The 27,608-nt window shown below is 38.7% G+C and overlaps 1 protein-coding gene across 1 annotated transcript in view; it reads right to left on the bottom strand.

Moving 5' to 3' along the window:
- The window catches only part of gmds (GDP-mannose 4,6-dehydratase), a 215,955-nt gene extending 194,120 nt beyond the window's left edge, over nt 1-21,835 (bottom strand). The window contains exons 1-2 of the mRNA XM_084723497.1: nt 21,580-21,835; nt 1,262-1,306 (exon numbers count right to left, since the gene is read on the bottom strand). Of these exons, the coding sequence (XP_084579623.1) occupies nt 1,262-1,306; nt 21,580-21,678 (144 nt within the window). The 5' untranslated portion in view covers nt 21,679-21,835. The remainder of the gene's footprint in view (nt 1-1,261; nt 1,307-21,579) is intronic.
- Between the last annotated feature and the right edge of the window lie 5,773 nt (nt 21,836-27,608).

The following is a 27,608-nucleotide window of genomic DNA, read 5'->3' as shown; positions in this document are numbered from 1 at the left end:
TTAAATTGAATATAGTTGTGCTGCAGGGACATTCTAGACTACACATCGTATTCTACAGACTTAAGAAAACAGCTTTTTTTGATATACATCCCTGCAATTTTTTCAATGAAAATGAGAATAATGATGTAAAAATCTGCATTCCTTGCAGCCAAAATAATTGCAATCAAATATCTTTTTCAAAATTGTTCAGCCCTAACTTTGATTTATTGTGTTTGTGTGAAAGACCTTTGGCCCAGTCAGTATTCTGTGTTGCAAACGTTGATGTAACAATATTGTGTCCCAGGGCTCCCACTGTGTTTTTAATGCTGCCTGTGATCTGTGATCTGTACTCCGTGTTCTGAGGGGGATGTGTGAGGAAGCTCTGCTAAAGTAAGATAACAGAACCTGATCCAAGGGGAGTCCATTAGTGGGAGGACGCTGTGCCCTGACCTCACTTCCTTTATTCACTGTGCACTTCCTGCCTGCCTGTGTGCTCCTCTTTAATGCCACCCCCCACCACCACCACCCACCATCCACCACCCCCTCGTCATGCAGCATCCATAGCCTGCACCCCGTCCACTTCCCCTCTGCTGCCTCTGAGGCAGGCAGCAGATGGCGAAGCTGACCAGGCAGGCTGGGATAGTGAGGTGTGTGTGTGTGTGTGTGTGTGTGTGTGTGTGTGTGTGTGTGTGTGTGTGTGTGTGTGCGTGTGCAGCTACACATCTGAGGGGAAATGAAGTCATGCAGCTACTGTCAGGAAAACACAATGAGCTCTGGTGCAACATGTGTGTTTATGCACATGTGTTGTATGGTCACTTTTCATGGGTGTGAAAGCAGCTTCAGTCAGTCAGAAACAGCTTGTTAACCTCTGCATCCATCGACCGGCTGTTGATTTTTTGTGCTCCTGAAAACACATGGCGCAGCAGGTGAAAGTTTGTGACCTCACTCGTATGACGGTATAATAACAACCATTTCCCTGTTAATGGTCTGACCCCGGGGTAAAAGTTGAGGGGTGAACAGTCCCGAAGCAACACAAAAGGTCTTATCGGGGTGAAGCCTGAGTCAGTGCGTGTATGAAGCTGTCAAGTTACGTCAGGATCCCTCAGGAGCTCCCACACACTGCTGCGGCTGGATGCTGCTTATCGAGGGAATGTCGCTCTGTGTGCGTCTGTGTTCGTTGGCATTCGTGAGCGTCTGCATTCATTTCTGCATATGTGTGTGTCTGAGCTTTCAAAGGACAAATTCTTGGTACTGGCAAGTGTGCAGTCTGGGTCTCTCTCACCTCATAGCCTTTAGCAAGCAGGAACTCAGCCAGATAGGAACCATCCTGAAAAGACACAAGAAAACAATTCTTAAAAAAAATACACAAGTGCGTGGTTCAGACATATTGATTAGAGTTTCTTTTATCAACTGAATCCCAGCAACACAACCAAAACATGATAAAACATTCCCCACTCATGTTTGTGCAAACTGATTTCAAGATAAAACCAAGTATAAATTATTCTGATGTATTTTCTACGAGCCAAGTGGAACCAAAACTGATGCTCTGTTGTTTACAATAACCAATAACAGATATACACACAGGCAGAGGTGTACAAAATGTTGATGCAATAACTAGTAATAGTTATTTAACTTATATAATTAACAGACTTTCTAAAGGCCACGGGAAAATCGTAATGTTAAAAACATAATGAAATATTTGCTAAATAGATGATAATTAACAGATGATGTAAACTAGATTTTGATGAAATTGCCTGAATTATGTGCTATTATTAATATGCCATTAGGTGAAAATAGGTGAAGACTGCTTAGATAAAGTTTTTTTTATCCCACACTGAGGGAATTCACTCGTTACAGTAGGGCTGCAACAAACGATCATTTTGTCGATTATTTTCTCAAAAAATTGAATTAGTTGTTTGGTCCATAAAATGACAGAAAATGGTGAAAAACATTAATCCATGTGTCCCAAGGCCGACTTTTGTTTTCTTAAAAAACACTAAAACTAATTAATCGATTATCAGAATAATTTACAATTAATTTAATAATTGATTAATAACCAATTAATCGTTGCGGCACATAAAGGATCAAACATACAGGTAGACAAAAGAGTGAGCGATAAATACAAAGTAAATATGTTACAGCCCTTAAACATCATTAATTGCATGTAAATATAACAGAGGGAGACCAGAAAATAAAGAAAATAAGCATGATTTTATACTGGACATTTTTAAAAAGCATAATAAAACATCTTCTAAACAGATAGAAATGCAAAACACTTACATGGAAATCATTGATAATGTAATCAATAAATGATCTGAAATAAATTTTGATGTAATAGCCAATGTTATTACATTTTTTTGTCTGTTTTTGTATAAAACCATTAGGTCAGAATAGCCCTAAAATAATATTAATTACCAGTTCATGTGGTGTAATGTTTGAGTTATATGATAATGTAAACATATCAGTATTTTAATTGCTATTATTTTTCACTAAACTGGAATAAAACTTTTTTTAATGATTTGATTATCAGTGTCCATCAATTCATTTGACAAATGAATCATTATTCTTATTATTTGATAGTCCACAAATGATTTGTGGACTATCAAATAATCAGACAAAAGGAAAAAAAATAAACACAATCATAGGATGTTTCAAATGACAAATATTCACAGATAATGAAGACTTAAAATGTTTTACAGGTTTAAAATAATCAATTTATTCAAAACAGAGCGAACCCCATCTCCCCACTGTGGGAAGAGTGGGGAACGTTCCCCGACATGTTCAGCTGACTTAATGAAGAAGAAGTGTTTTGTACCTTCTGCCGTTTATGTAAGATAAGATAATCAATAAAGGATTATCTTATCGCTCGTTCCCTTATGTCAGTTCCAGTAAAGTGTCTGATGTCTCAGCTACACAATGGGAAAATCTGAAACAATGCGGCAACGAAAGACAGAAAGACTGAAAGACTAAGACCAGCAACAACGGAAAATGTGGTTGCTTCAAGATGGTAAAAAAGTTTTCAATGAAGAATAAGTAAGAATAAGTATGTCAACAGGTGCTTAACAGAGAACTGTTGTGAAACACACTCTCAACTTCTTTTTTTTTTTTTTTTTGCTGTTGATCGATTGCGGAGCGTCTAAAAGTCATAGCGGCTAATGAAGTTTTTGATTTGTCATAGGAGGTGTTATAGCATTATTCAGTGTGACATTAAGTCAAACTGAACCAGTGATACAGAATTTTACCACTGTGTTGGGAGCTGCAAGTCAGTGAGTTTTCACAACATGTTCCTGCAAATGTTTCACAATAAAAGCCCTGCTAAGAAACGAAGGGTCTGGTGGGCTTTTAATTTGGAATGATAAGTTTGAGGTTTTGAGTTCCTATTGACAGTGTAAAGCAGTAATTTTAACAGGGCAAACCTGAGTGGTTCAAATCAAGGTTTCTGACAAAATATAGCCGGCACCTCACAAACATAGCAAACAGAAAAAAAAGACTTATTGTGAAAACTCCGCCACTGCACACCTCCTGCTGGTACTAGTTTATCTTCAGGGCTTTTTGCCAGAATTAATTTCATTAGCGTGGTTTCTGGAAGTATTGGGCATAATAGGGTTTGGACTACACTATGTGAGTTGTGTGAGAGTTTTTAAACAGATGTTTTGCTGAGCGACGTCAACTTCAACAAGTCTGGATTGCATGTTTTGGATTTATTCTACATTCATGTGGAGGCAACATCAGGCAACACAGGGTGAATAATTATTCTAAAAATCATCGGTCATGCGTCATCTCCCAATCACATATTGTTTATGAATATTGTCTGATACAGATCAGCATCCGATTGATGTGGGCATCCCGACTCTGAATGATCTTTAACTACAATTCTTGGTGAAACTGGTGCAGTGAGTTGTTGGAAAGTAAACCTGTATATTGTTAACGGACAGGCTGGGTAAAAGAAAAACTCACAGCCCTCTTGAAGCCTCCTCAATACTGAGTCCTGCAATCATTAGGTGTAACATCCACATGAATCAGGAGTTTTGGGCAGACGTTGGGCCAATGTGTGTGTGTGTTGGTGTGTGAGGGAGCAAGCCCTGTCAATAAGGGCTTGTTCCCCTCACCCATGTTACTCCTCGTCTTTTTTCCCTGCTCAGACTTTCCGACCGCACATTCTGGAACACTCTGGAACATTCCGAACTAGTCATGGCATTCATCCCTCAATCCCCCTCACACATGTGCGTGCGCACACACACACACACACACACACACACACACTTGCACACTGCCAGCATGCCAGCCCCATGTGTCCTCTCCAGGTCTGGGGGTAACAGTTGAGATGGAGGGGAGGGAGCAGGGGAGGAAAGGTTTGGAGGGGGGTAGAGGTTGGGGGACCCTCAGGCTCCTGCACTCAGCACTGGGCAGGATGGGGTAATGTGCCTGCACCAGGGCCTGCTCCGCCTGGGGAGACTGCACAGGTGGGCCAAGTCAGTCAAGACATGGAGCGAAGAACACAAGAGATTTTCCTGTGGAAGTTTTACAGTCACCACTTGAAAAATACAAGCTGGAAAAACTCAGGTAGTTGTCTCTAAAAGAAAGAGCAGAGAATTTATCTCTCATGTTAGGTCACAGTGAGTTGCATTAAAGCAGTATAAGATGATTTATGACCACAGGGGGCATGATCTGAGGACAGTCTAGCCCCCAGGGGACAGCCAAGGTTTCAGGGTTTCCAGTGAAGCCAGAGGATATCTGGATGATAACAGATATCTGGGCCAAGACTTCCTCTTTCATGCACCAGTCATTGGTTAAAGTCTGATTAGCAAATTGAGACGTGAGAAAAGAGCCGGAGGCTAGTCGATGGGTTCTCAGATTGTATTTCAGCCAATGCATTCAGCCTCTTTTGCTCTCCAATTGTTTTATTTATTAGCAGGATAAGAAAGATAAAGTTAATTGTTATGCTTAATCTAGGGCTGTAATATCAGGAAACAGTGCAAAAAATGTCCAACCCAGTTTCTCAGAGACCAAGGTGATGTCTTTAAATGTCTTGTTTTGTCAATCCAAAACCCAAAGATATTAAGTTTAATACGATAATAAACAAAACAAACAGAAAATCTCTGTATTTGAGAGTCTGAGGAAAAGTGTTTTCTGACATTTTTGCAGGAAACATTAGTTTAAGGATTAATTGGTTATTCTGTATTTTAATATATCTTTTTTAAATCATAGCTACAGATTCTTCATTCATATTTGTTATTTTGTTTTGTTTTTTAATTACTGGTAGCATAGTTGCTTGTTTGCTGAAAACAAGGTTGATGAGAGCACTGAGACTGAACTGTAAAGTAAATGTGCCAAAACAAAATATTACATTAAATTTAGATGCTCACTTTTCTAGGTGTTGTTTTTCCAAATTCCAACAATTTGAGGCAGGCATTCAGGAAGCCATTTTTCTACTTTTGTACTGGTTCCTGTCTGAAATCTGTATGAAACTGAAATATCCGTATTATGAGGATTATGAGGATGAGGATTTGCTGGCTTCCTTATGTGTCAGCCTTCGAAAGGTTTTCAGTTCACTCAGGAACCTGAAACACTGAAGTTAGAGCTATCAAGTTGTCGGGGCTTCCACTCAGCCACCGCTTCAAAATCCAAAGAATGCGTTAGTCTGTAAGGTTTTTGAATGCGAGTTTCCCTCATATCTGGCAGCCAGGGGTTCATATTCATTTCACTATGATTAAAGATTTGAGCACATTGAGACTTTCTTGAGGACAGTAGTCTGGTTTTATTTTTCTTCAAGCTATGTTCATTTAGAGGTAGGCTTATAGTTTGAATGGGGGTTTCAATACTATAATTTACTGCATTGCAATAACAATCGTAACAAAAAATGTTTACTTACTAGCTTTGTTCTAGAGCTTTCAACCAAATCTTTCTCTCTTTATAAGCAGATATTGAGTTTTCAGTTTTCAGAGAATGCTATAATGTGGTGCTGTAGGAATGTATAGTGTGAATTATTATACTCTATATAGTGGACTTAAAGTATCCCACAATGCATCGTGAAAAGTAAACAAGCACTATATGCCACATTGCATAGCACTGAAATAAAACCAAAATCAGTTATGTAATTCCCATCACAGAGGAAATGATGCAAGAACTGTCTGAAAGTGTCTCACTAAAGCGTGAGCTCACTGTACCATCCTCAACATAGAAATCCCAACAGAGTGAGTAGAGAGTTGTGAATGAGTGAGTGATTTCAGACAGTTTTTGTTGTCATTTGTAACTTGTCATCTGCTTAAAAAGGAGAAATCTGTAATATATTTACTGTAATTTATCTTAAAATTACTATGATATGTCATCAGAACCTGAGGAGACATGTTAAGTTGAAATACGCGCTTCGGGTCCCACTCTAACATTATATAGTACAGCCCAAATATAGTATATTTTTCTCCCCAGCTTAGTCGTTGCCAGTTCAAGTTCCTTGCATGTATTGTCCCTGTCACTAATGCTGAATGTTCGCAGATTGAGCAAGTGTCAGTTTATGAGTATGAGAAACCATTAATAATCTTTTCGAAGGAGTCGATGTTAATAGTAGTTAAATTGAGTAAAATATTAATAGAGTGAGGCAGGCAGCGAGACAGGCAGTCACTGAACTCCAGTCACAGAGAGTGTATTTTTTAAACAGCTGATCCGCTTACAGTGAAATCATCATCATTGCTTGTTATTGTTAAATTACGATGCTGCACTTGTCTTGCACTCCTGCAGTGTTCCTGCAGCCTACCTGAGCTTCCTCACGTCTAAGGAGGAATCCACTCCACTGGACTGTATATTAAATAGGGATTTAACATATTTAATATACTGCCTGTGCCTCCAGCTCTCTATTTGGACGTGCAGTTGCTACATATACCTCCTTTAATATGGCTTTTTTTTACAACAGACATTTTGACTGTCACATGCATTTACAAACATTAACAAAGTGTCCCATTAATCGTGAGAATGACCTTGAAACTAAAGTAGATAAATGGTATTCATCCATTATTAATTAGCATTCTTAACACCTGTGCATCACCTACTGTCATTCTCCATGTATTTGAAAGCAGCATATGTATGTAAATGTACAGTATGTTTATTTTTGCATGGGTTAATGTGGTCACCATCTGTTGACAGGTGGGTATAGAGCAGCTTTAAATGAAATCTAAACAGGTTTTCTTGGTTACATTGTTCTATGTACCTCATGGCCACTGCTTGAACAAGCCGTTTTTTTTTGTTTTTTTTATTTGAATAAAGCCTTTTAATTTGGATGTACACACTTCTCATTTTCATTGTTGACTTTGGCACAGTCAAAATTAGTGCCAAATCAGTCATTTGAGGACACACTAATAACAAATGTTAAACTTGTTTTCTAAAAATGAATTTATGTCTTAGCACTACTCTGAATGCTTTTTTAAGATAATTGCCGGATTCTGCAGGTTCAGCACTCTGGCTGTGCGGTCGTCTGGCACTGATGCCCAACCTGTTTCTGCCTAACCCAAAGGGGGAGATGGGCACGGGCACTGGCAGCCCCTCGCCCGTCCCCACGGCGTTCAAAGCTCCGGTCGGTGTCATGTTTTCCTGCCCCTGTGCCAGGGTCAAAGCGTTCCACGCCAGACCAATATGGAAAACAAGCATGAAGAGCTGCAGCTCTGTTTCAAAACAAGAGGCTCCTTTGAGGCCGTATTAGCCCATAAACCCTGGCCTCACCTCGCTGTTTCCTGTTATGGGGAGCTGGGAAGCTTGGTGGGAGCAGGGGGCTGGAGACACAGACACACACACACACACACACACACACACACACACACACACACACACACACACACACACACACACACACAACTACATGCTCACCTGCCAGTTCAGTGTCACATCACAAACTCCAAAGACTCATTTTGGCCTTTGAGACAATATGATCTCTCTACTCCAGGCCAAAGGGCCGGTTCAGCTACAGGAAGGTGAGAGTTAATTGTATTAAATGAAGTAAGACGATGTTTGCCTCATATCTGAATGGTGGTGTTATGAAAGTTACAACTGTTTCTCCCCCTGAATGTTCAGGATTGTCTGCAGGGGGAGCAAGAGTGTAAACTGTGTTCAGGTACAGGCGGGAATCCTTAAACTGCTACTTAGGGGTGAATGATATAAAGGGTATAAATGTGCACTACGGTATGAATTTTGACCATACTGCGCTGACCAGTAGAGCCATTTCTTTGCTTGACCAAAAAAAAAGAAAACTGTCCCAAATTTCTCCTGGGATTCATCATCATTAACAACATCAGCCTGTGCCAGCTAATCATCTGAAAACATGAGCCTACGCTGCTTTGTTTAGACACAAAGCGCTGCAAAGTCAAGCTAGCATGCTGTGATTTTCATGTTTAATTTCTTTATTCCTCAAAAAGATATAATTCGATTTAACTACACATGAAAATACGTGTGCGTTTAAAGACATTTCATTTTTGTGTCAATTTTGTCTCTATGTATTCTGCAGTTCCCCTTTTTAGAAAAAAAAATGCTATGCCTTTAAAATACCACTATTAAAAAATATATATATGAACATAAATCAGAAGAGGATAAGAAGGAACAGAATAAAATACATAGATAAAGAGAGGGACAACGATCAGGTTAGAGAGAACGAACAGAAGGAAAAAAACAACCTAAATCTGATGTTGATGTTGGACTAAATCACTCCATGTGTTGGAAAAATGTTAACAATGTTCGCTCATCAGAACTGCCCCGCCCAAAGAGTGCTATCATTAACTCCAATCAACATTCCCGTCATCATCATCATCATCATCATCATTATCACATCATCATTGTGTAGTTTGATTAAGAGGATGGATACACATCGATATCAGACCACGCACTGCTCTGTCTGTGTTTGTGTGTGTGATTCTCAGTAAAATGTTCATACCAGAGCTGCAACGATTACTCAATTATGAATCAATTATTAAATTAATCGCCAACTATTCTGATATTGGATTCATCAGTTTGAGTAATTCTAAAGAAAAAATTCTCTGATTTCAGGTGCTTAAATGTGAATAATTTCTGGTTTCTTTACTCCTCTCTAACAGTAAACTGATTATCTTTGGGTTGTGGACAAAACAGGACATTTGAGGACTTTTGGAAACTCTGCTTGATCTGTTTCACCATTTTCTGACATACTGTAGATCAAACAGCTAATCGATTAATCTGTCTGTTATTTTCTTGATTATTTGACAATAAAAATAATCATAAACTGCCATCCTAAATCATTATCACTCTGAAACATTTAGTTCAGCATCTTGGACACTTGTGTCAACAACTGAGTGTCTTTAAATATTTGTGCCGATATAATACCAAAGTTTCAGCATGACACAAAAACAGTTCTCTTTGAACACCTTACACAAATAAATGGGATGGGTATTGTTAGGATTTTATCAATAATTGTATCGATATTGATGCTCTCATTGATACTGCTCGCCATAATTTGATGCAATTTGATGCAAAAGAATAAAGACATGAGGTGAAAGGATATAAAAAGACTCAATAGTAATTCAATTACTTATTTTTTGCATAAGTAAGTTAAATTCATTGAGTTTTTACATTTAGCTGCATTTTCATGAAAGCCCTAGGCCTGCAACCAGTGATAATTTTCATTATTGATTAACTTATCAGTTATTTTCTCGATCAGTTAGTTAGTTGCTGTTGTTTTCCACAGCCCAAGGCGACGTCCTCAAATGTCCCTTTTTAGCCCACAAGCCAAAGATTATAAGCACAGTAATTTAAAAAAGCAACCTCTGCAACAGAATTTGCATTATCAAAGTCAGATAATGGGTGGAAAATGTTGATCTATCTTTTTTAAAGTCTAATGTGACGCCCTCAAGTGTCTTGTTTTGTCCACAACACAAAGATATTCAGTTAACTGTCATAGAGGACTAAATAAACCAGAAATTATTCACATCAGAGGAGCTGAAATCAGAGAATTTGACACATTTTTCTTATTTAAAAAATGAATAAAATCAATTATACGATTACCAAACTAGCAGATTAGTAAACTAATCTGAAATCGGCGACATGCGCTCTTTGTGAACAGGCAACTGTTCTGACAATAAACCAATATATGCAGCCTCATCATGTATCTCATTACAATAAAAGAAAATGCAAGTAATATAAAAAAACAGGGAAAAAAAATCACCAAAAACATTCTGAAAATGGGAAATTTTTCTGATTAAATATTTCTAAGTATTGCAACATTTTTTGAGTCCTTCCTCTGCTGTTATGAGGGATCACTTTCACTCGGATGGAAAGCCTGACTTTATGTTGCCTGTAGGGAGAAGAGAGGAAGGAGCATGTCTGTGCTCAACAAGAGTACTGTGAGCACCCCCTGCTGGTGGATTGGAGCCATTACCAATAGTGTGAGGGGGGATGCTCAACCTTTGATACTTAATTAGGGTTTGGACCACGTGCCTAACATTTAGGACTACATACCTAATGGATGTTGTTTTTGGTTTTTTTAAGTGCTCAGCCTGTGTGCCTGCAGGCATCATATTTACAGAGTTCATGACCGCACGCTTGTTTATTTGTCATTGTGTAGTAACTACAAATGAATCTGTTTAATGTGCTTTAAATAGACCACAAGGAGAAGCTGCCAAGCACGCCACTGGTCGACAGTTAGCCCTGATATGGTTTAATGACACTATAATCACACACTTCACCACTAACTAACACATCCACACACAAACGCATACATACAGCAGTGAGTGGGAACATTTGGCGAGCAGTGTGAAGAGCATCCTGAAGCTCTTCACTCAATGTGCAGAGCTTCTGGTAACATGAATCAGTAATCAGAAGCTCTGAAGGAATTTCTTCTGCATGCAGGCACTACACAGCTCCACGACTTAGAAAGCAAACTCCAAATTCAAAGTTACTGTAAACACCCACATATTGCAGATATACTGTTGCTTCTGTCTCAGTAAAAATAGAAAGGTAAACGTCAACTTTAGGGCTGCAAATAAAAATTATTATTATCATCTTGACTAATCAATTAGTTGTCTGATCTATAAAATGTTAGAAAATGATGAAAAATGTCTTCTGAAGCCCATGATGACGTCCTCAAATGTCTTGTTTTGTCCACAACCCAAAGATAATTACTTTACTGTCAGAGAGGAGTAAAGAAACCAGAAAAATTTGTACATTTGTTCTTAAAAACTCATGACTCAACAATTAATCTATTATTAAAATAGTTCACAGATGTAACTGTTGATTAACAATCAGTTAACTTTAATGGTTGCAGCTCCAGGCATCTACAGTATAGTCAAATTCATTCTTTGCACTCATCCCATCCTCACATCAGGAGCAGTGGGCAGCCTGAGTACCAGCTCCAGGTCCAAGCCAGCACCTTGGTTAGGGGACTGGAGAATTTTTCCTCTGGCCTCTAGTGTTATTTATCCATCTAGATTTTTGGAAAGCCAGTTGCAGAGTTTTGGAGATATCAGCTGTAGACTTCTGCCTTCCCTCCAATATAATGGAAGTCAATGGAACAAGTCCTGTAACAAACAGGATCCAACAGAACTCCTTTCTTCCTAATAGAAAGAAAGTAGATCCTACTGTGATTTTTAGAAAGAGACACTGGTTTTGCATTTTTCAAATAAATTTTTTTTTGGTGCTTTGAGCTCCACAGCAGGAGAGAAGGCAGACATCTCTACAGCAGATATCTCAAACTCTGCAACTCACACCAAACCAGATCAGCACAGGCCAGGGGGAAAACATGTATTTTTGATTTTGGAGTGGACGGTCCCTTTAAGAAGCAGGACAATTTTCTCTATGAATAACAGAACTCTTTATCCTTCAGTTTTAACAGAAATGTTCAAATTAAAAATTGACAAATTTACAGATACATAGGTCTCAGATACATGGCTTCCAGAAAGGGTATGCAAAATTGTAAAGTAACTAAAGTTGTCAGACAAATGAAGTTGAGGAAAAAGTACAATATTTGCCTCTGAGATGTGGAGTACATGGAAGGTAAAGGTATCAAATTTGTACTTAAGTACAGTACTTGAGTAAATGTACTTATTTCCAGTCCACCACTGCCACTAAGTCAGCTAAATTAATTCAGCTTTTTACTACAAACTGCAGCTGAACACACATCTCTTCCTGTTAGCAGAGTTAGCAGACTTCATTCAGAGGAGGAATCCTTGAAGGAGCCATCAGCAGCCATTATGAGCGACAGAGGAGACGTGTGCACGGATTCTTAGCTTTATGATTATTATTACTGGCACTCGTTCAGATCCTATCCTGCGCTGCTAACACAGAGTGAGTGGAAGGAGGCGAGGAAGGAATGAGACGAGTGTATCAAACGCCAACAAAGGATGAAGAATAAAGGCTTGTAGCAGGAGCATCAAACAGTTCGAGGGGTCGTATCACAGCGAAGCGTTGTTTTCCCAACCAGAGGAGCTGAAGAAAGAAGTCTGAACCTCACAGCCAAAATAAAGTTTTACTGTCGGACGGAGAGGCTGAACCTGTCCTCTTCATAACCCCGGACTGTAAAACAGCACTATCAGCCAGAGCCCCCCACCCGGCTCTGCAGCTCTGCCTTGGCACTCAGGTGGTCTCCCATAACTCACACCCTCTCACCCCGATACTTCACACTGAGACAGCAGTCGAAAATATTCAGACCGAGCAGCATGCTGCCCTGAAATTTATGAACAGTAGTTAGCCAGGCGATTTATGGCATCACTGTGACCCTGACACCCTGGCTAGTGACTTCTGAGATGGTCTATCCAGATGCCTGCCTGCTCGCCTCCTGCATGGGCTCGACAGTTCCGCCATGACCGGCGAAATAAAAATGAATTAACGCTGTTATTCTTCGTTTCCTGTTAATGAGAACAAGGGGAGAAGGAACATTGGAAAGTGCTGCTTCACAAAGGAATGTGAGAGTTTGCAAATTACTTTCCAAGACCTCTGATAGCTGTCTTTCCAAGGTTGCATTCTGAGAACGGTCAACTCATACCAACAAACATTCCCCCCTTTTCTATTTCCCCTGCTGTTCTCCACTGATGGAAAATTAGGGGCTGCACAATTTATCTAAATCGCAATATGGACAAGTGGAATATCCAAACAACAGAGGCTGCAATTTTTTTAATAAATGTATGACAAGACAGCATTATAAGAAAGTACAGTAGAGCTGCAGAGATACTCTGTCCTAGAAATCTTGTTCTCCCAATGCAAGAGAACATGTTTGTTTGGTCACAATGTCACATCATCATGATTTTAGGGCTGCAGCAGACAATTATTTTCATCATAAGTTCTTTGTTGTTCTTTCCGTGCCAGTGTGTGTGAGATGCATAACAGACTATCTTGTCTGATTGTGAAGGCTACACTAAAATCTAGTCTTTTGTTATTTATGCATACTCTCATCTTCAATTCTGTAGTTGGGCTGATATTAAATATTATTGTCTCACTGATACTGTGTGATTTTAAATTGATGTATTTTTATTGTTGTCGCAAGGAAGAGTAGCGACCACTTTGAGAAAGCTAATGGGGATCCAAATAAAAAACAAAGGATTAAGAATAAAATAAAGGATTCTTCCGTCAATTATTTTCTCAATTGATTGATTAGTTATTTGGTCCATGAAATGTTAGAAAATTATGAAAAATGTTGATCAGTGTTTCACAAAGTCCAAGATGACATCTGCAAATGTCTTGTTTTGCCCACAATCCAAATATATTACTTACAAGAAGACAATAACATTTAAGAAGCCTTTTTTTCCGTAAAAAATTGCTCAAACTGATATATTGTTTATCAAAATAAGAATGGATTATTCGATCAATAGTTGCAGTGCTACACGTTCTCTCAATGAAGATTAATAATCAGATGCAAAAATGATCATTTGCACTAATTGTGAAGCATATGACAATCACAATATCTGTCAAAAAGAATCGCAACTTGATTTTTTTGATCACATAATGCAGCCATAATGAAAAGAAACTAGAGACAGGCCATGCTGTTCTTTGTGTATACTGCTACACTGCAAAGAATGTATATACACACACACACACTCGCTCTCTCACACACACAGAACCACAGATGCAAATGGCCCAGACAGGCTCATGTTGCTGATGCTTGTGGAATAATGAGACTGAAAGCCTACTGATGTCACTACTTAAGTGCTGAGTCTTCCGTCACAGCTTATCGACTGTTCTGCAAATGTGAATTATCTGTCCGAGCAAACGAAAACATGAGCTCTGTAGATTCGTCTGGTTTGCAGGCTGCATGTTTGCATATCTGCATACGGATAAGCATTTACTGAGTTAATAGATCTGATCAGCAAATATCAATTAATAGTATCAACTAAACAAAAAACTGAAAAAAGCTGTTACCAAAAAAAGAAAAAAACAATGTTTCATCCCAACCTCAATCCTGAGAGGCCTTAGAGGCATGTTTGACTTGCAGGTCAGGTCTTCTCAGGTTTTCAGGACAGAATGAATAGGTCCTTGTCCTTTCCTATTGTAACCACAATGATGACAAAACAATCCCAACCTCCAGGCAAAGAAACTGACAAAGATAAAGTCATAAGAGGAACATGATAGCAAACATCCTGGAAACCATCACTCCAGAGGTGTAACTTAAACACTGACCCATATTGAAGTCATTTATGAATACCAGTCAGTCCAGTTCTGCTGAGCCACCACACCTTTCTGCCCATTGTCCCATTGTCTACATGTTTTAGTTCAGATTATCCTATAATTAAAGGGCACATTTACTGCGGTGTATGGATAGCAACACCTATATATTCTAGAATTAATACTTCCTCAGTATTTTTTTTAACTGTGACAGAATTCTGTATAAGGCACTAAATATTAAAACGTTCTTAAGGTTGGTGCTCTGTACTTGGTCAGGCCTGATTTTGTTCATCTTATATTGCAAGATTGTTTATTCAAAGCAACGTAAAAGCGTAAAAATAAGATTTGAAGACAAGTGAACAAACTATGTCTATGTAGCCTAAAAAAAGCTTTGGAATAGAGCTGCAACAATTATTCTATTAATGCTTCAATTAGTTGTCAACAATTCAATCAATTGTCAACTTTTTTAATAATCTATAACTTTTTCAGTATTTTTTTAAGAAAAAAAGGTTGAAATTATGGTTTATTTACTCCTCCAGAGATAAACTTTAATGTTTTCTTTTTGCCATCCATGGGTGGATGGACAGATAACAAATCAGAACACCATAGTGTGTAAAATACAAGAGCAGCTGAGGCTAGTCATACATTAAACTTATTTTATCAATATGAAACTTCACTTTCATGATAAGACAGCAATATCGCCCAGGCTTAGTCACCACTTATAAATCCCATCAAATGTTCCATACATTAACTGTCAACCTTTTCTGAGTTTAGGCCGACACATACTGCCATTTTGGTTGGTGGTCATAAACAAACTATCAAGGACTCTGAACCTGTCTCTTATCTGACAGAATCATTCTTTCCCAACTCAAACATCGTAACTGCTTCACAGGAGTGCTTCTCTAATGAGGTACATGTACCCCAGGGAGGACTGCAAAAAAAAAAAGAAAAGGAAAAAGAAAGCACAAAAGCAATCATATTTGGTGAGAGAAGAAAGCCAGTTTCTGTACTGAATCAAGAAAATGGATTCATGATTGAAATGTAGCAGTAATACAGCTGAAAACATGAAGAAAAAAATCTAAAAGAAAGCAAAAACCAAGCCAGCAAAATACCATCAAAATACCATCAAAATAATGGAGGATATGGTTTAATAGGTTTTACCTGAAAGAGCTGACACTGATGGTGCAGTGCTGTATTGTACGTCTAAGGCCTTTATTTTATAACAAAAATGTTTTGAGCTCATTAGGGGGGACTGGGCTGAAAAATTATTTCAAAGGGGGTTCATGACTGAAAAAAGTTGAGAACTGCTGCTTTAGAGCAAAACCCATGAGTAATTTTAATATACGTGGATGTGGAAGGAGCTTTATAGCAACTTTCAGCTAATGTGAGTTGGTTTATCACTGCATTTTCAGCTGAAGCAGGCAGTATTTTCCAGAAAAAACAGCTGTATAGAGTCTAACCAGCACCAAACAGACACAGTTTGAGACTAGTTGGTGAACACAGTGGCGCATTTAGCTGCTAAAGATATTTCTCTCAGGAGCTGGTGGACACAAACATGACTCCAAAAGAAAGCACACATTGCCCCAAATCTCCTGTATAAGCAATATGAGCTATGTGTGCTAATAAGTTCACCATATGAACTCAAAATGTGATAATATATCCACATTTCAGCTGTCCCCAAGTGGCTAAAAAATAAATTAGTGAGGGTTTAACTAGTGGGAAGAAGACTGTACATTTAAACTGCTTGGACCTGACAGAAATATCCATTATGCTTATTGCAGTTTTTAAAACAAACTGAAAGACATATGCAAAGTGATGAATCAATAAAGGTGTCTTTACAGGTGTATAAACTGTCATCGAAGGATAACCAGCCCAGTTCACTCAATACAACATTAAACAACTGACCTGACCAATAAAACAGTCCAACACCATGTGTCCACAAATTGTTAATTTAATAGAAGCACTAACGAGCATTATCAACTGTACTTTGTACTGTCTATGTGTCTGTGTTGACAGACTGAGTGAATATATTAGACTTTCATGTAATAAGTCATCCATTGTATCGTTATCTTATTGTAAGACTTGAAGGAAAGAGGCAGGTGGATCAGAGACTTCTTGTAATCTTGACTTCACTCTATCGATGCACAGTTTGAATTATAAGACTGAATTTCAAATCCATATGTTGTGAGAGACACATTAAAGGGTAAATTCATCACTCTTTATGCGGTTGCCCAATCAGTGTTGATGGTAAATGTAGTCAATTGAAGCAATAAATTCCAATGCTGCTACAATGACTGAGCAAGCTGAGCTATTCAATTCAATTCAATTCAACTTCATTTGTAAAGCACCAAATCAAAACAAAGTTATCTCAAGGCAGTTTAGGTCTAGACCATAATCTTCATACAATCGTTTCCACCAAGAGCAAGCACTAGGGCAGCTGTGGCAAGGAAAAACTTCCTTTTAAAGGAGCAATATATCAAGTTGAAGCCACAGATTGTACATTAAATTAGTTTAAATCCTGTTTAATATATGATCTATGGATGAAGTGAGTTGTTTCCCCCTGCAGCCTCCTCCTCAGACTCGGGGAAGCTCTGCAGGCTGCAGGAGCTCCGCAGGAATGCAGAACCCACGCAACACTGTGAACTGACAATAAAAAGCAAGAATGAGTCCTCCACTGTAAGTTCATCAGCTGTTTATAACTCAGTTGTCTCACTGCCTGCCAGACTTCATTAACATATTGCTCAATTTAACAGTGACAGGTAATTTCAAAGAGCAACACTGCAGTTGCAGTATTGATGTCAGACAGGTGAGTATTTCAACTTAGCATATGTCCTAAAAATCTGATGACATATCATGGTCATTTTATGATTTACTACAGTAAATCTATTACAGATTTCTCCTTGAACAGGCAGAAACCTCAGAGTGAAATCTACTGCTCTTCCTGCATCCAGTGAAGTAGCTTGTGTTAAGGAAGACCTACAGGCTATTTGGATTGCTTGGATTTACTAGTCTCTGCCTGTCACCTAACGCTTTGTTTTATTCAACAAAGCAACAGCTACAGGCCAGGGTGGTGATACACCTTTACCTTTTCAATTCAGTGTAACATGTAAGTGTAACACTGTGATGCAAAAATCAGATTTCCCACGCAATCAGAGAATGTAAGAGTGTGTGTCTTGTGATTTATGGCCATTTTGAGACTCACTTGGTAAAGTTTACAGCCTGTCGTGCCTGAGCTGCTCTTTGTACAATGCAGCTAAAAAAAAAAACCAACAGTTTGGTGACCAACAGTTGGTCACCATTCACTTCCACTGTTTGGATGATTCTGCAACACTGTTTTCCTGTGAAACTCCATCAGCATTTTGCAGACTAACAAAATAAACCAGACCCTCAATCAGCATGAGGGTGACTAGATAATGGCTGGATTTTCATTTTTGAACTATCCCTTTAATATAAACAGATCACAGTGAATCTTCAAATGCACAAAATATTTATGTATGTTGGACCTGAACGACGATATCATATTGTATTTCTTTATGATTTAAAGAACTTGTCAAGCTGTAGAAATTCTTTTAGTTTTCCATACATTCCCACTCTTGTGCAGTAATGCTGGCATCACCACACAACACTAAATGCCATGTGGAGAATTACAATATAATTAGTAAAGTAAAGTAGCCACAAAGTATTTCTGGTAGATTCTAAAGTAGTTCCGGTAGATTACGCTGCAAAAAGAAAGCAGTTCCTAATAGTTGTAAAATATATCAGTACTATTCACGTGTTTTAACTGTTGCACCGAGTAGACTATAACTGATTGATGACAGACAGTGTGGCCACAACTGTGGGAAGAAATTGTCATAAAAGATATCTAAAGAATGTATTTGTAAGCTCCAACAGATTTATGATCATCTTAGCTGCTGAAAAGAAGTTTAAAATAACAGTAACACACCTGTCAAATGTGCATAATGGCTCAGGCATCTTATAAACACAACCAGGACACTTTGTGTTTAATAAAATCCTCAGAATCTGTAACTGATCGTCATAATACTAATAACAAATTATCAGAGAGGAGTCTGATGTTACTTTAAATTATTCTCTACATTTTAGTCCTTCTGACATGATGCGCTCAACTCCTCTGTCCCAAATTTCACCCTTTCTTACCCTACTTGTGAACAACAAACCAACTGTTCATAGATTTGAAGTTACTGTTTTGAAAAAAAAAAATCTCATTCAACAATTAAGCCTTCGCTTTTAAAGTTTTTTTTTTTTTTTGCCTCTTACTAATTAGCAAAAAATATCTCAGTTGGTTAAAACTGTCTGCATAAAATCCATTACTGAAATTAAAATGGTCTAATGGTTAATGGTTTATTTGTACACCTAATCAGACCTGCAAAACCAGACACCGACCCTGCCTGTGCTGGCTTGAATTGTTTCCATGGGTGTTTCTGTGGTTCAGATTAGATTCAACACAAAAGCCTCAACTGCTGCTGTGATAACAGAGTATTTTTGGGGGGGCAACATAAAACATACTGCTGACAGAGAAACAGAGCAGAAACATAAAGTACAGGGAGACAGAAGCAGAAAGAGGTGAGGCAGGCTGCTGTGTGCCTGTCAAGGAGTCTATAGAAGAAGGAAGGGTCATTACATAACTACAGAACATTGTCTGTTCTGCTTCGTGACGTAGGTCCCAGCTCTATTGCTCATCGGCCACTTTCTTAGGTACACCTGTTCAACTGGTTGCTAACGCAAATATCTCATCAGCCAATCACACAACAGGCACTCAGTGCCTTTAGGCATGTAGACATGGTCAAGACGACCTGCTCAAGTTAAAACCTAGCATCAGAATGGGAAAGAAAGATGAGTTAAGTGACTTTGAACAGCTTTGGTCGGCTGGTCTGAGTATTTCAGAAACTGCTGATCCACTCAGACTTTCACACAGAACCATCTCTAGGGTTTACAGAGAATGGTCCGAAAAAGAGAAAATATTCAATGGGCGGCGGTTCTCTGGCAAAAATGCTTTGTTGATGCCAGAGGTCAGTGGGGACTGGACACACTGGGTCGAGATGATAGGAAGGCAACAGTAACTCAAACAACCACTCATCACAACCAAGGTATGCAGAAGACCATCCCTGAACGCACAACACGTCGAACCTTGAGGCAGATGGGCTACAAGCAGCAGAAGACCACACCGGGTGCCACTCCTGTCAGCTAAGAACAGGAAACAGGCTACAATTCGTACAGGCTCACCAAAACTTGACAATAAAAGATTGGAAAAACATTGCCTGGTCTGATGAGTCTCAACGGTTCAGGCTGGTGGTGGTGGTGTAATGGTGTGGGGGATATTTTCTTGGCACTTCATGCACACCTAGTCAACAATAAAACCAGGACATCAAGCAGTTTGTAGAGCCAGGCGCTGCAGTTGCTCTCCACCACCTGTAAGCACCTGGCTGTCACCTGACCAGTGAGTTAACAGGCCCTGATTGGGTCTTAATTTTGATAACAAACGGCACGTTTTGTATAAAATACTACTTTTCTGTATAATTGCATATTCAAGCATATATTTTGTGGCTAATTATAATAATAAAGCTTACCTATATGACAAACAGTTACAAATATGGGCTACATGACTTGGCAAAAAAGTCCAGTCTGAAATTGCAACTGCAATTTTCATGTTCACTGACCAAAAAAAAAAAAAAAAAAACAATTAAAAGGATAGTTCATCCAAAAATGAAAAGTCAGTATCGCGATGTGATATTTATTCAAGTCTGTACCAAACATGTTTTCTTTCATTTTCCATGCAGCACCACAGTACATCATTATGGTGATGTTTCCTCACACATTTTTTACCTTTTTAAAAAAGTTGTGATTTGGTTCTGGTTCTGTGATTTGCAAGTTGCACTTAATGGGCACATTGCAATTTTAATTGCGATTAATTGTGCAGCCCTTTTGAATATGTGTTGTGGTGGACAGGCACAAAGACCAATATTGTCTGAGCTTTGCAAAGGATCAGTACACAGTCACACAGAGTGTAAAAGGAACTGACAATGAACCTCTGTCTTATGGAGTAAGGAAAACAAAGAGGTTGGGACAGGATGATTATGAAGTGCTTATCAAAGGGGACAGGATGTGCTCGTGATATCAGAAGATGTTCTTCCGAAGAAGCAGCTGTGTGTTCAAGGACAAGTAACCAATAAGTGTCTGACAAATCATGAGAACCGACTATGAGGAATAATAATCATCAGCTGCAGCTGGTTCTGCAAAATGGATATTGCACTTGGCCATACTGCGAATTTATTGTGATTAATTGTGCAGCCCTTGTATTGATAATCCAAAAGCAACAAGAAATATTGTGATACTTGGATTAGCATATTAAGTACACTTTTAACAAGTAGTTAGTATTATAAAGTAACTTTCCCAGTCTTGTATACTGCTGATAAAGAAAGTTATCAGAGCAGACAATGACTGTACAGGAGGAGAGAGGGGGCAAGAGGCGGGGCGATATGATGCGTGTGCCAGATGCAGGAAAAACCTGTTTGCCCGGCTGTGACAACTTCCTTGTAGTGCATGTGTTTGTAATAACAGGATAAAACAATATTTCGTCTTGGAAAATTATAATTTCTCTTTCATTCACACACAAAACTGAACGCATTTACGAGAATCAGGGATAACAGCTCCAGGCACAGTTTGAGTGTAATTAAAGCTAACTTAACGTTTAGTCAAGAGGGGACTGACACAGCTCAAAGGCCGGAGGACGAAGACAGGAAAGGTCTAGATAAGGGCAAAGAGTTTTTTATCACCTGCCACATGTCTAACCAGCAGCGGCGGTTATAAACAAACGCCTTATTTTAACCGAAATCACGACCAAGGAGACGTTAAGATGTTTTAAATGCAGAAGCGATAAGAAATACATAATAATAGTTATTAGCTTTGCCTTTAAGCACTTCGTCCATTCATTACAGTGTAACCTGAGGCTAACTGGTGAGTGAATGAGTAACGTTAACGTACCTGTCCGGTGATGCCGGTGATAACAGCCACCTTCCTCTGTTTGGTCGGCTCTCCGTTCACCGCGGAGCTAACGTTAGCAGACTCGGAGCACTGGGCCATCTCTGTTTACAGGCTGCTGTCAGACTGACCGAAAAAGATCCGTTAAAAAATAATAATAATACGTCTGTGTGCGTTTAAAGTGAGAGCACCGACGAGTCTCCTCCTCAGCATCCGTAAACCAGAACTACACACACCGCTGAAAAGTGTCAGTTTGTAGTACGTAGCAGGAAGCGGCGTGAGATCAGCCAATGGGAGAAGAGCATGTAGGTGCAGCAGAGGAGGGTTCGTTAAAGAGGGCAGAGCCTCTGTGGTGGCTGGAGGGGGGCGGTCACAGCGACACATGACGGCTGGAGGGAGAAATGCAGCCTCATTTTTTTTCCTGACACAGACTGTTTCATGGTACGTTGGTTCGTTTTACTGTGTACCAGTGGTGGAAAGAGTACTGAGAATCTGTACTCAAATACAAGCACTGTTACACAAGTAAAAGCCCTGGTGTTTGAAATATACCTACATAAAAGTACAAAGTATTCACCTCAAAAACTACTGAGTATTAGTGATTTGTAACTGTTGATGTCTCTGTCACTTCTCCAAACTAGGGTTGCAATTTTTTTTTTTTTTTTTTTTTTTTTTTTTTTTTACAAATTAATAATTTATAAAATACAAAACACATAATTTTTGTTCTGTTTTTTTTCCAATTTGTTTCTCATTTTAAAAGTTTAAGTTTCCTCATTCAACAAATGGCTTTGCCAGACAAAATAATGTCAGATGAGGTGCAAATTGCTCTGCTATGTACTATAGGGCTAAAATGACAATTAAAGACAGTTTATATGATACATATCTATAAATACACACATTAAAAAAGGACTATAGCATTTATACAGTTTTCAGTTATTTATGTTTTGTAACTTAAAATCTACATTTTTCTCATTTGTTTTAAACCATTTGTACTCATTTGTCTGTTTCACATGCAAAGTAAATTATGTATTTTTTTCCAGAAAGAAAGTAGTTGAACGTGCTCACAACAGCTTCTGTGGATTATCTTGAGTAACAGAGTCAACTGAGTCATTTTTGGAAAGAAACACTGATGTTAAATTTTTCAAATGACTTTTTTCTTTTGGATACTTTGAGCACAACAAGCAGAGTTCCATTTAGTCTTATTATATTGGAGAGAAGTCAGACGTTTCTACAGCTGATATCTCCAAAATTCTGCAACTCACATGAAAAAAAAATAGATGGATAAACAGGCCAGAGGAAAATATATATTTTTGATTTTATGGTGAACAGTGATGCTTATAGACACCTCAGCCCTGACCACATCATTGTCATGCTAATAATGACGTTAAAGCTCACTCTTGAGTGTAATATTGCCATTATACAACAGATGACCAGCAACATAAAATATATAAACAACATGTTTTCACATTCAGTGACATATGCAGTTTTCTCTCAAAAAAAAATAAATATTTTTTTGCTAGTGTTATATCTGTTTCGATGTAAAAACATGGGGCCTGACTAACAGTTGGAAAACAATCAGTCGTGTCATTTGAACACCTGTGTAATGAGACCTAGTTTACTGCTCCAGGAAGTAGTTTGACTCTTAGCAACAGAGATGATTTCTAGTCCCTGTTGATTCAGCCAGTCATCGTGCACTAACGTGAATGCTTTCTAGAGATCATGGGATTTTCCATTTCCATTTTTCCATTTTTCTTTTAAGAAAATAATCTATTTTCAGTATCACAGCAGCAGTGAAATGCGAGTCTCTTCTGGACCTGGAAGAAACAAAAACACTGTGCAACAGAGTGTGAAATTATGTGGGAACCAAAGCAAGAAAGACGAGTAACAGAAGTTGCAAATGTCTCATTAATTTCCTTTACAAAATAAGTATTCCATCCATTACCATCAGTTACTATGGTAACTAGAGTAAAACTACATCTTGAAATATTGTCAGCTCGATAAGTTTCAAACAACATATGCATTGTAAGGCATCTGCAAAGAAGTGCATTCAAGAAACTAAATCAGTGTTGTTCACCACTGGAAATGAATTCTCAGCTTGTCTGTCAGAATGTTTTTCATCGATCCCAGTGATGCCACAGACCACTAAAAGCTAATAAAAACTACATGCAAATTCTTGTTTCTGGCTTTAAAAAGAACCTGCTGCAAGCCTGCACACAGGAACAAGCATGAAAACAAACATCCATAGCAACAATGCTGACGTGTGCTGAGGAAACATTTCTGTGTGTGTGTGTGTGTGTACCTGTTGCTCAGATATAAAGCCAACAGATCCTCCTCTGTTGTTTGACCAGGATGTTTACTGAACCACATTTACACACTACGTTGGCAGAGCAATAATTATGTTTTATTGTTCTTTTTTTTATATCTGGGTTTTGACAAATCTGCTGTAAACATTGACTATAAAAATGTTTCTAGTTGTGTCTTAAGTGAAAATTCTACCCTATATTATAGCATATATTATTTATGACACAGCTGAAGTGTTTTGGTTTATGAAAAAAGAAAATATTTTGGTTAGGGTAGAACTGAAAATTTTAGTTTGTACTGAATCAGAAGTTTAACTTGAGAAAAGTTAATAATATGTGTTTTAATTAGTTTATTCAACAGTAAAAACTATATGAAATAGTTAATATTAAGTTTTTCAGAAAATAAAGAATTAATTTGTAACAAAGCAAACAAATTAAATCAAATAATGTTTTTACTTTGTTTGAATGTAAATTCTTGTCGTTGGCTAACAAAATATTTTTATTGGTATTAAATTGAAGTTTAAGGCTGAGCTGTAGTGCGAGACAGAGAGAGGCAGGGGGCTGGATTTTAAATAAAAGGAGATAGTTAAATGGAGTGGATATGAGGCAGGAATGAGCAGAGGGGAGCCTGGGAGTGTGTGGAACTGGGCTGGTGTAATCCAGGAAGTAGATGAGCTAATATTTAACTAAAGACCGCAAATATGACTGATTGAGCAGGAACCACCATCCGGCAAGGGGGGACGAGGCAGAGCTGAGTCAGCAGTCTTGATTACTGGATGGGATGCAGCCGTTGAAGTTCCGCCTCCAGCTTACCTGTCTCCACTGACGCAAACACCCACACAGGGTGAGAGAGAGACTGAGGACTAGGCAGAAGCAAAGGGCATGACAGTGTGATTATGTTGCTTTCCAGACAATGTCAAAGATCAAACTGTTCTGACATCCTCCTAAAAAAAAAAAAAGTACAAGCATGCCACTCAAAATTCATTATTTCTACTTGTGAACTCGGGGTAAATCCATCGAAGGAAGGAGCAGCTGTCTGACATCACACAACAGTGGCAGCGCCCATGGAGTCCTAATCCATACTTTTTGCTTACTTTTGGCTTTGTGAACTTGGATGGCTTTGAGGTCTGAAGTTGGAAATGTCAACTGGGAAACCGATGTTGTCTCGAACGCAGCATTAAGAATGGGATTTAAAAGTTGAATAAAATTCATAATGTATGACAGATGTGGAAGGTTTGAATGGAGTTTCTCACTTTAAACTTGGAAAAGAGTATGATTAGTTAGAAAAGTGGGAGAGATGTGAAGGACGCAAAACATACTGTAGTGTAAACTGGGAGATTACATTGCTTCACAAACAGCTGGGAGCTAACCTGGCTTGCTGGCTTCAATTTGTTTGAAGAAGCAGCCAAAGGAGTATGAATACTGGCAGGGAGCTTAACTGCACTGCCTCACTGAGTCAAACTGCATTAATGGCTTAACTTTGTATGAAGAAACAGCAGGAGTATGAAGAGTTGGATCAGTGGGAAAGGGCCAAATTAATATAAATGGGATTTAAAAGCTGAATGAATCTCATGAATGATACGGAACATTTTCAAGTTTGCAGGGGGTTTCTAGCTAAAAGTGAATGAGTAGATAAGAACTGAAAAAGTGAGACCGTCACCATGATGACATTACAGCTTGAATTTCTAATCTCCACCTCTGGGTAGCCAGGGGGCGTGTTAGATGAGTATTTCTGTTACCTAACCCTATGTTTTGGCCAACAAAGTAAGATTTATAGGCTATGGGTGGTGAGACACAGCAATAAATCAGAGCAACCCATCCAGGTACTTGCAATACTTGGTGGTCAATACAAATTCTGATACAATAAGAAAACTGCTTCACTGTTGAGCTATTAGCCGCCTAAATCCTTTGGACAGTCAGGTGCGCAATCATGCTATGTCTTTCGGCTTGTTCGATGAACTGCGTCTCACCTGGAAAGTAGACGAGATCAAGTGACCGCAGCAGGAGGCGGTGACAAAACGCAGCAGTCAAGTCGGACAGTTTCCAGCAGATTTCAGAAAATAAACAGGAAGAGACACCAACATCCTGTTAGATCACTTGTAGGCCACCTGTAGTCTACAGAGTGTGTTCATAGCTGAAGAAATAAAGAGTGTTTTTGATCACTGATTGAGGCTGAAAAAGAAGACATCCGCCACTCTAATGTGATCCTCTGTTCTTTTATCCGCTTTGTAAAACACTTTGTATCTGTACAATTGATAAGTAATATAAATAACCTTGGTTACTATTATCAGCCACAAAATATATTCTTGTTAACAGATTAAACCTTAATTGCACAACAACAGACTAATATATCTAGTATTTAATATTACAATTACACAGAAAATTTGTATTCTATACAACGCATGGTGTATGTTGTCAAAATTAAGAGCCAATCGGAGCCTGCCACCTCATCGATCAGGTGGCAGCCAGGCACTTGCAGTCAGTGGAGAGCAATTGGTTTCAAAAACTGCAGCCACCTTGATCTCATGAGAGTATCGTTGCCCACGTGTGCATGGTGTCAGAGCAAGTCTACCTGGTGTGCATTGTACAGCACTCGCCGGTGATCGATTCTGCATAGACCAGGCTTATCTTGGACACACCCATTGACTGTCATCATTACATAGAGGAAAAAAAGAAGAAACAGGGGTGTCTGCCTCCATCAAAGTGGAAAAACGAATGGAATTTTGCTGTTTTAGTCATCTGTCCACTGTGATGTCATGGTAAACTAATTACATTGCTAATATTAGTATGCATGAAAATGATACTAGTCTTTTCTGTTCGGCACTGGCACTTCAACAGCGTTCGTTTTCACCCAAAATGTGACGTGGTCAAGAGAAGTGATGTGTGACTGCTCTGGGCCCCGTTTCCCAGAGCCTTTGCAGCGCTACGTGCATCGTAAGTTGTATTTTAAGGTCTCCCTTAAAGTTGTCCCAACTCTGGGAAACAGCCCATAACCTTAAGGGAGACCTTAAAATACAACTTACGATGCACGTAGCGCTGCAAAGGCTCTGGGAAACGGGGCCCTGATCCATCTGGGCATGAGTGTTAGAAGTTCATGCACAATGCATCCTGGTACATAGGTATTGCTGACAGAACTCTGCAAGCAAGAGAACTCTGCTTTCTAATCAATAAAGCACATCTTTTTGCACACAAGACTTTATTGCTTCAGTTTCATTTACCATCAACACTTATTGGACATCCAAAAAAGTGGTGAATTTTCCCTTTAAGTGTGGTAAAAAACAAATACAAGGTATACTATCTATGACACTCAAATAAATAATGGAAAAGGGTATTTTTCTAACCTCTTTTTGGGAGGAATTTAAGAGGAAAATCTGTTTGAATGGTTACATTTATTATAGTTTAGAATTGACCTGTCAGTGCACCAAAATAAACATAATTTCAGCAGCAGAACTTGATATATCGACCCTGACAGAGGAATTCATTTCACATCACTCGAGACACTATCGTAACAGGAGCAATCAAACACTCAGAGCGGCTCCTAATCTCTTATTATTCTTGTACATTTGAGCATGTATCACAACATCTGCTCCAGCTGAGAGTGTCAGTAGCGCAGAGAAAGCACTGTCTCACTGCTTGACTTCCCAGAGTGCACAGCATGATGGGAGGTGTGATTTCATTACAGTCTAAAGAAAACATCATATAAAAAGAAAAAAGAAAAAAAAAAACAAGAGCCTG

The sequence above is a fragment of the Lutjanus erythropterus genome, chromosome 7 (genome assembly GCF_056507025.1).
Source record: "Lutjanus erythropterus isolate fLutEry1 chromosome 7, fLutEry1.hap2, whole genome shotgun sequence".
Taxonomy (NCBI): domain Eukaryota; kingdom Metazoa; phylum Chordata; class Actinopteri; order Lutjaniformes; family Lutjanidae; genus Lutjanus; species Lutjanus erythropterus.
This window is presented reverse-complemented; position numbering and strand designations above follow the sequence as displayed.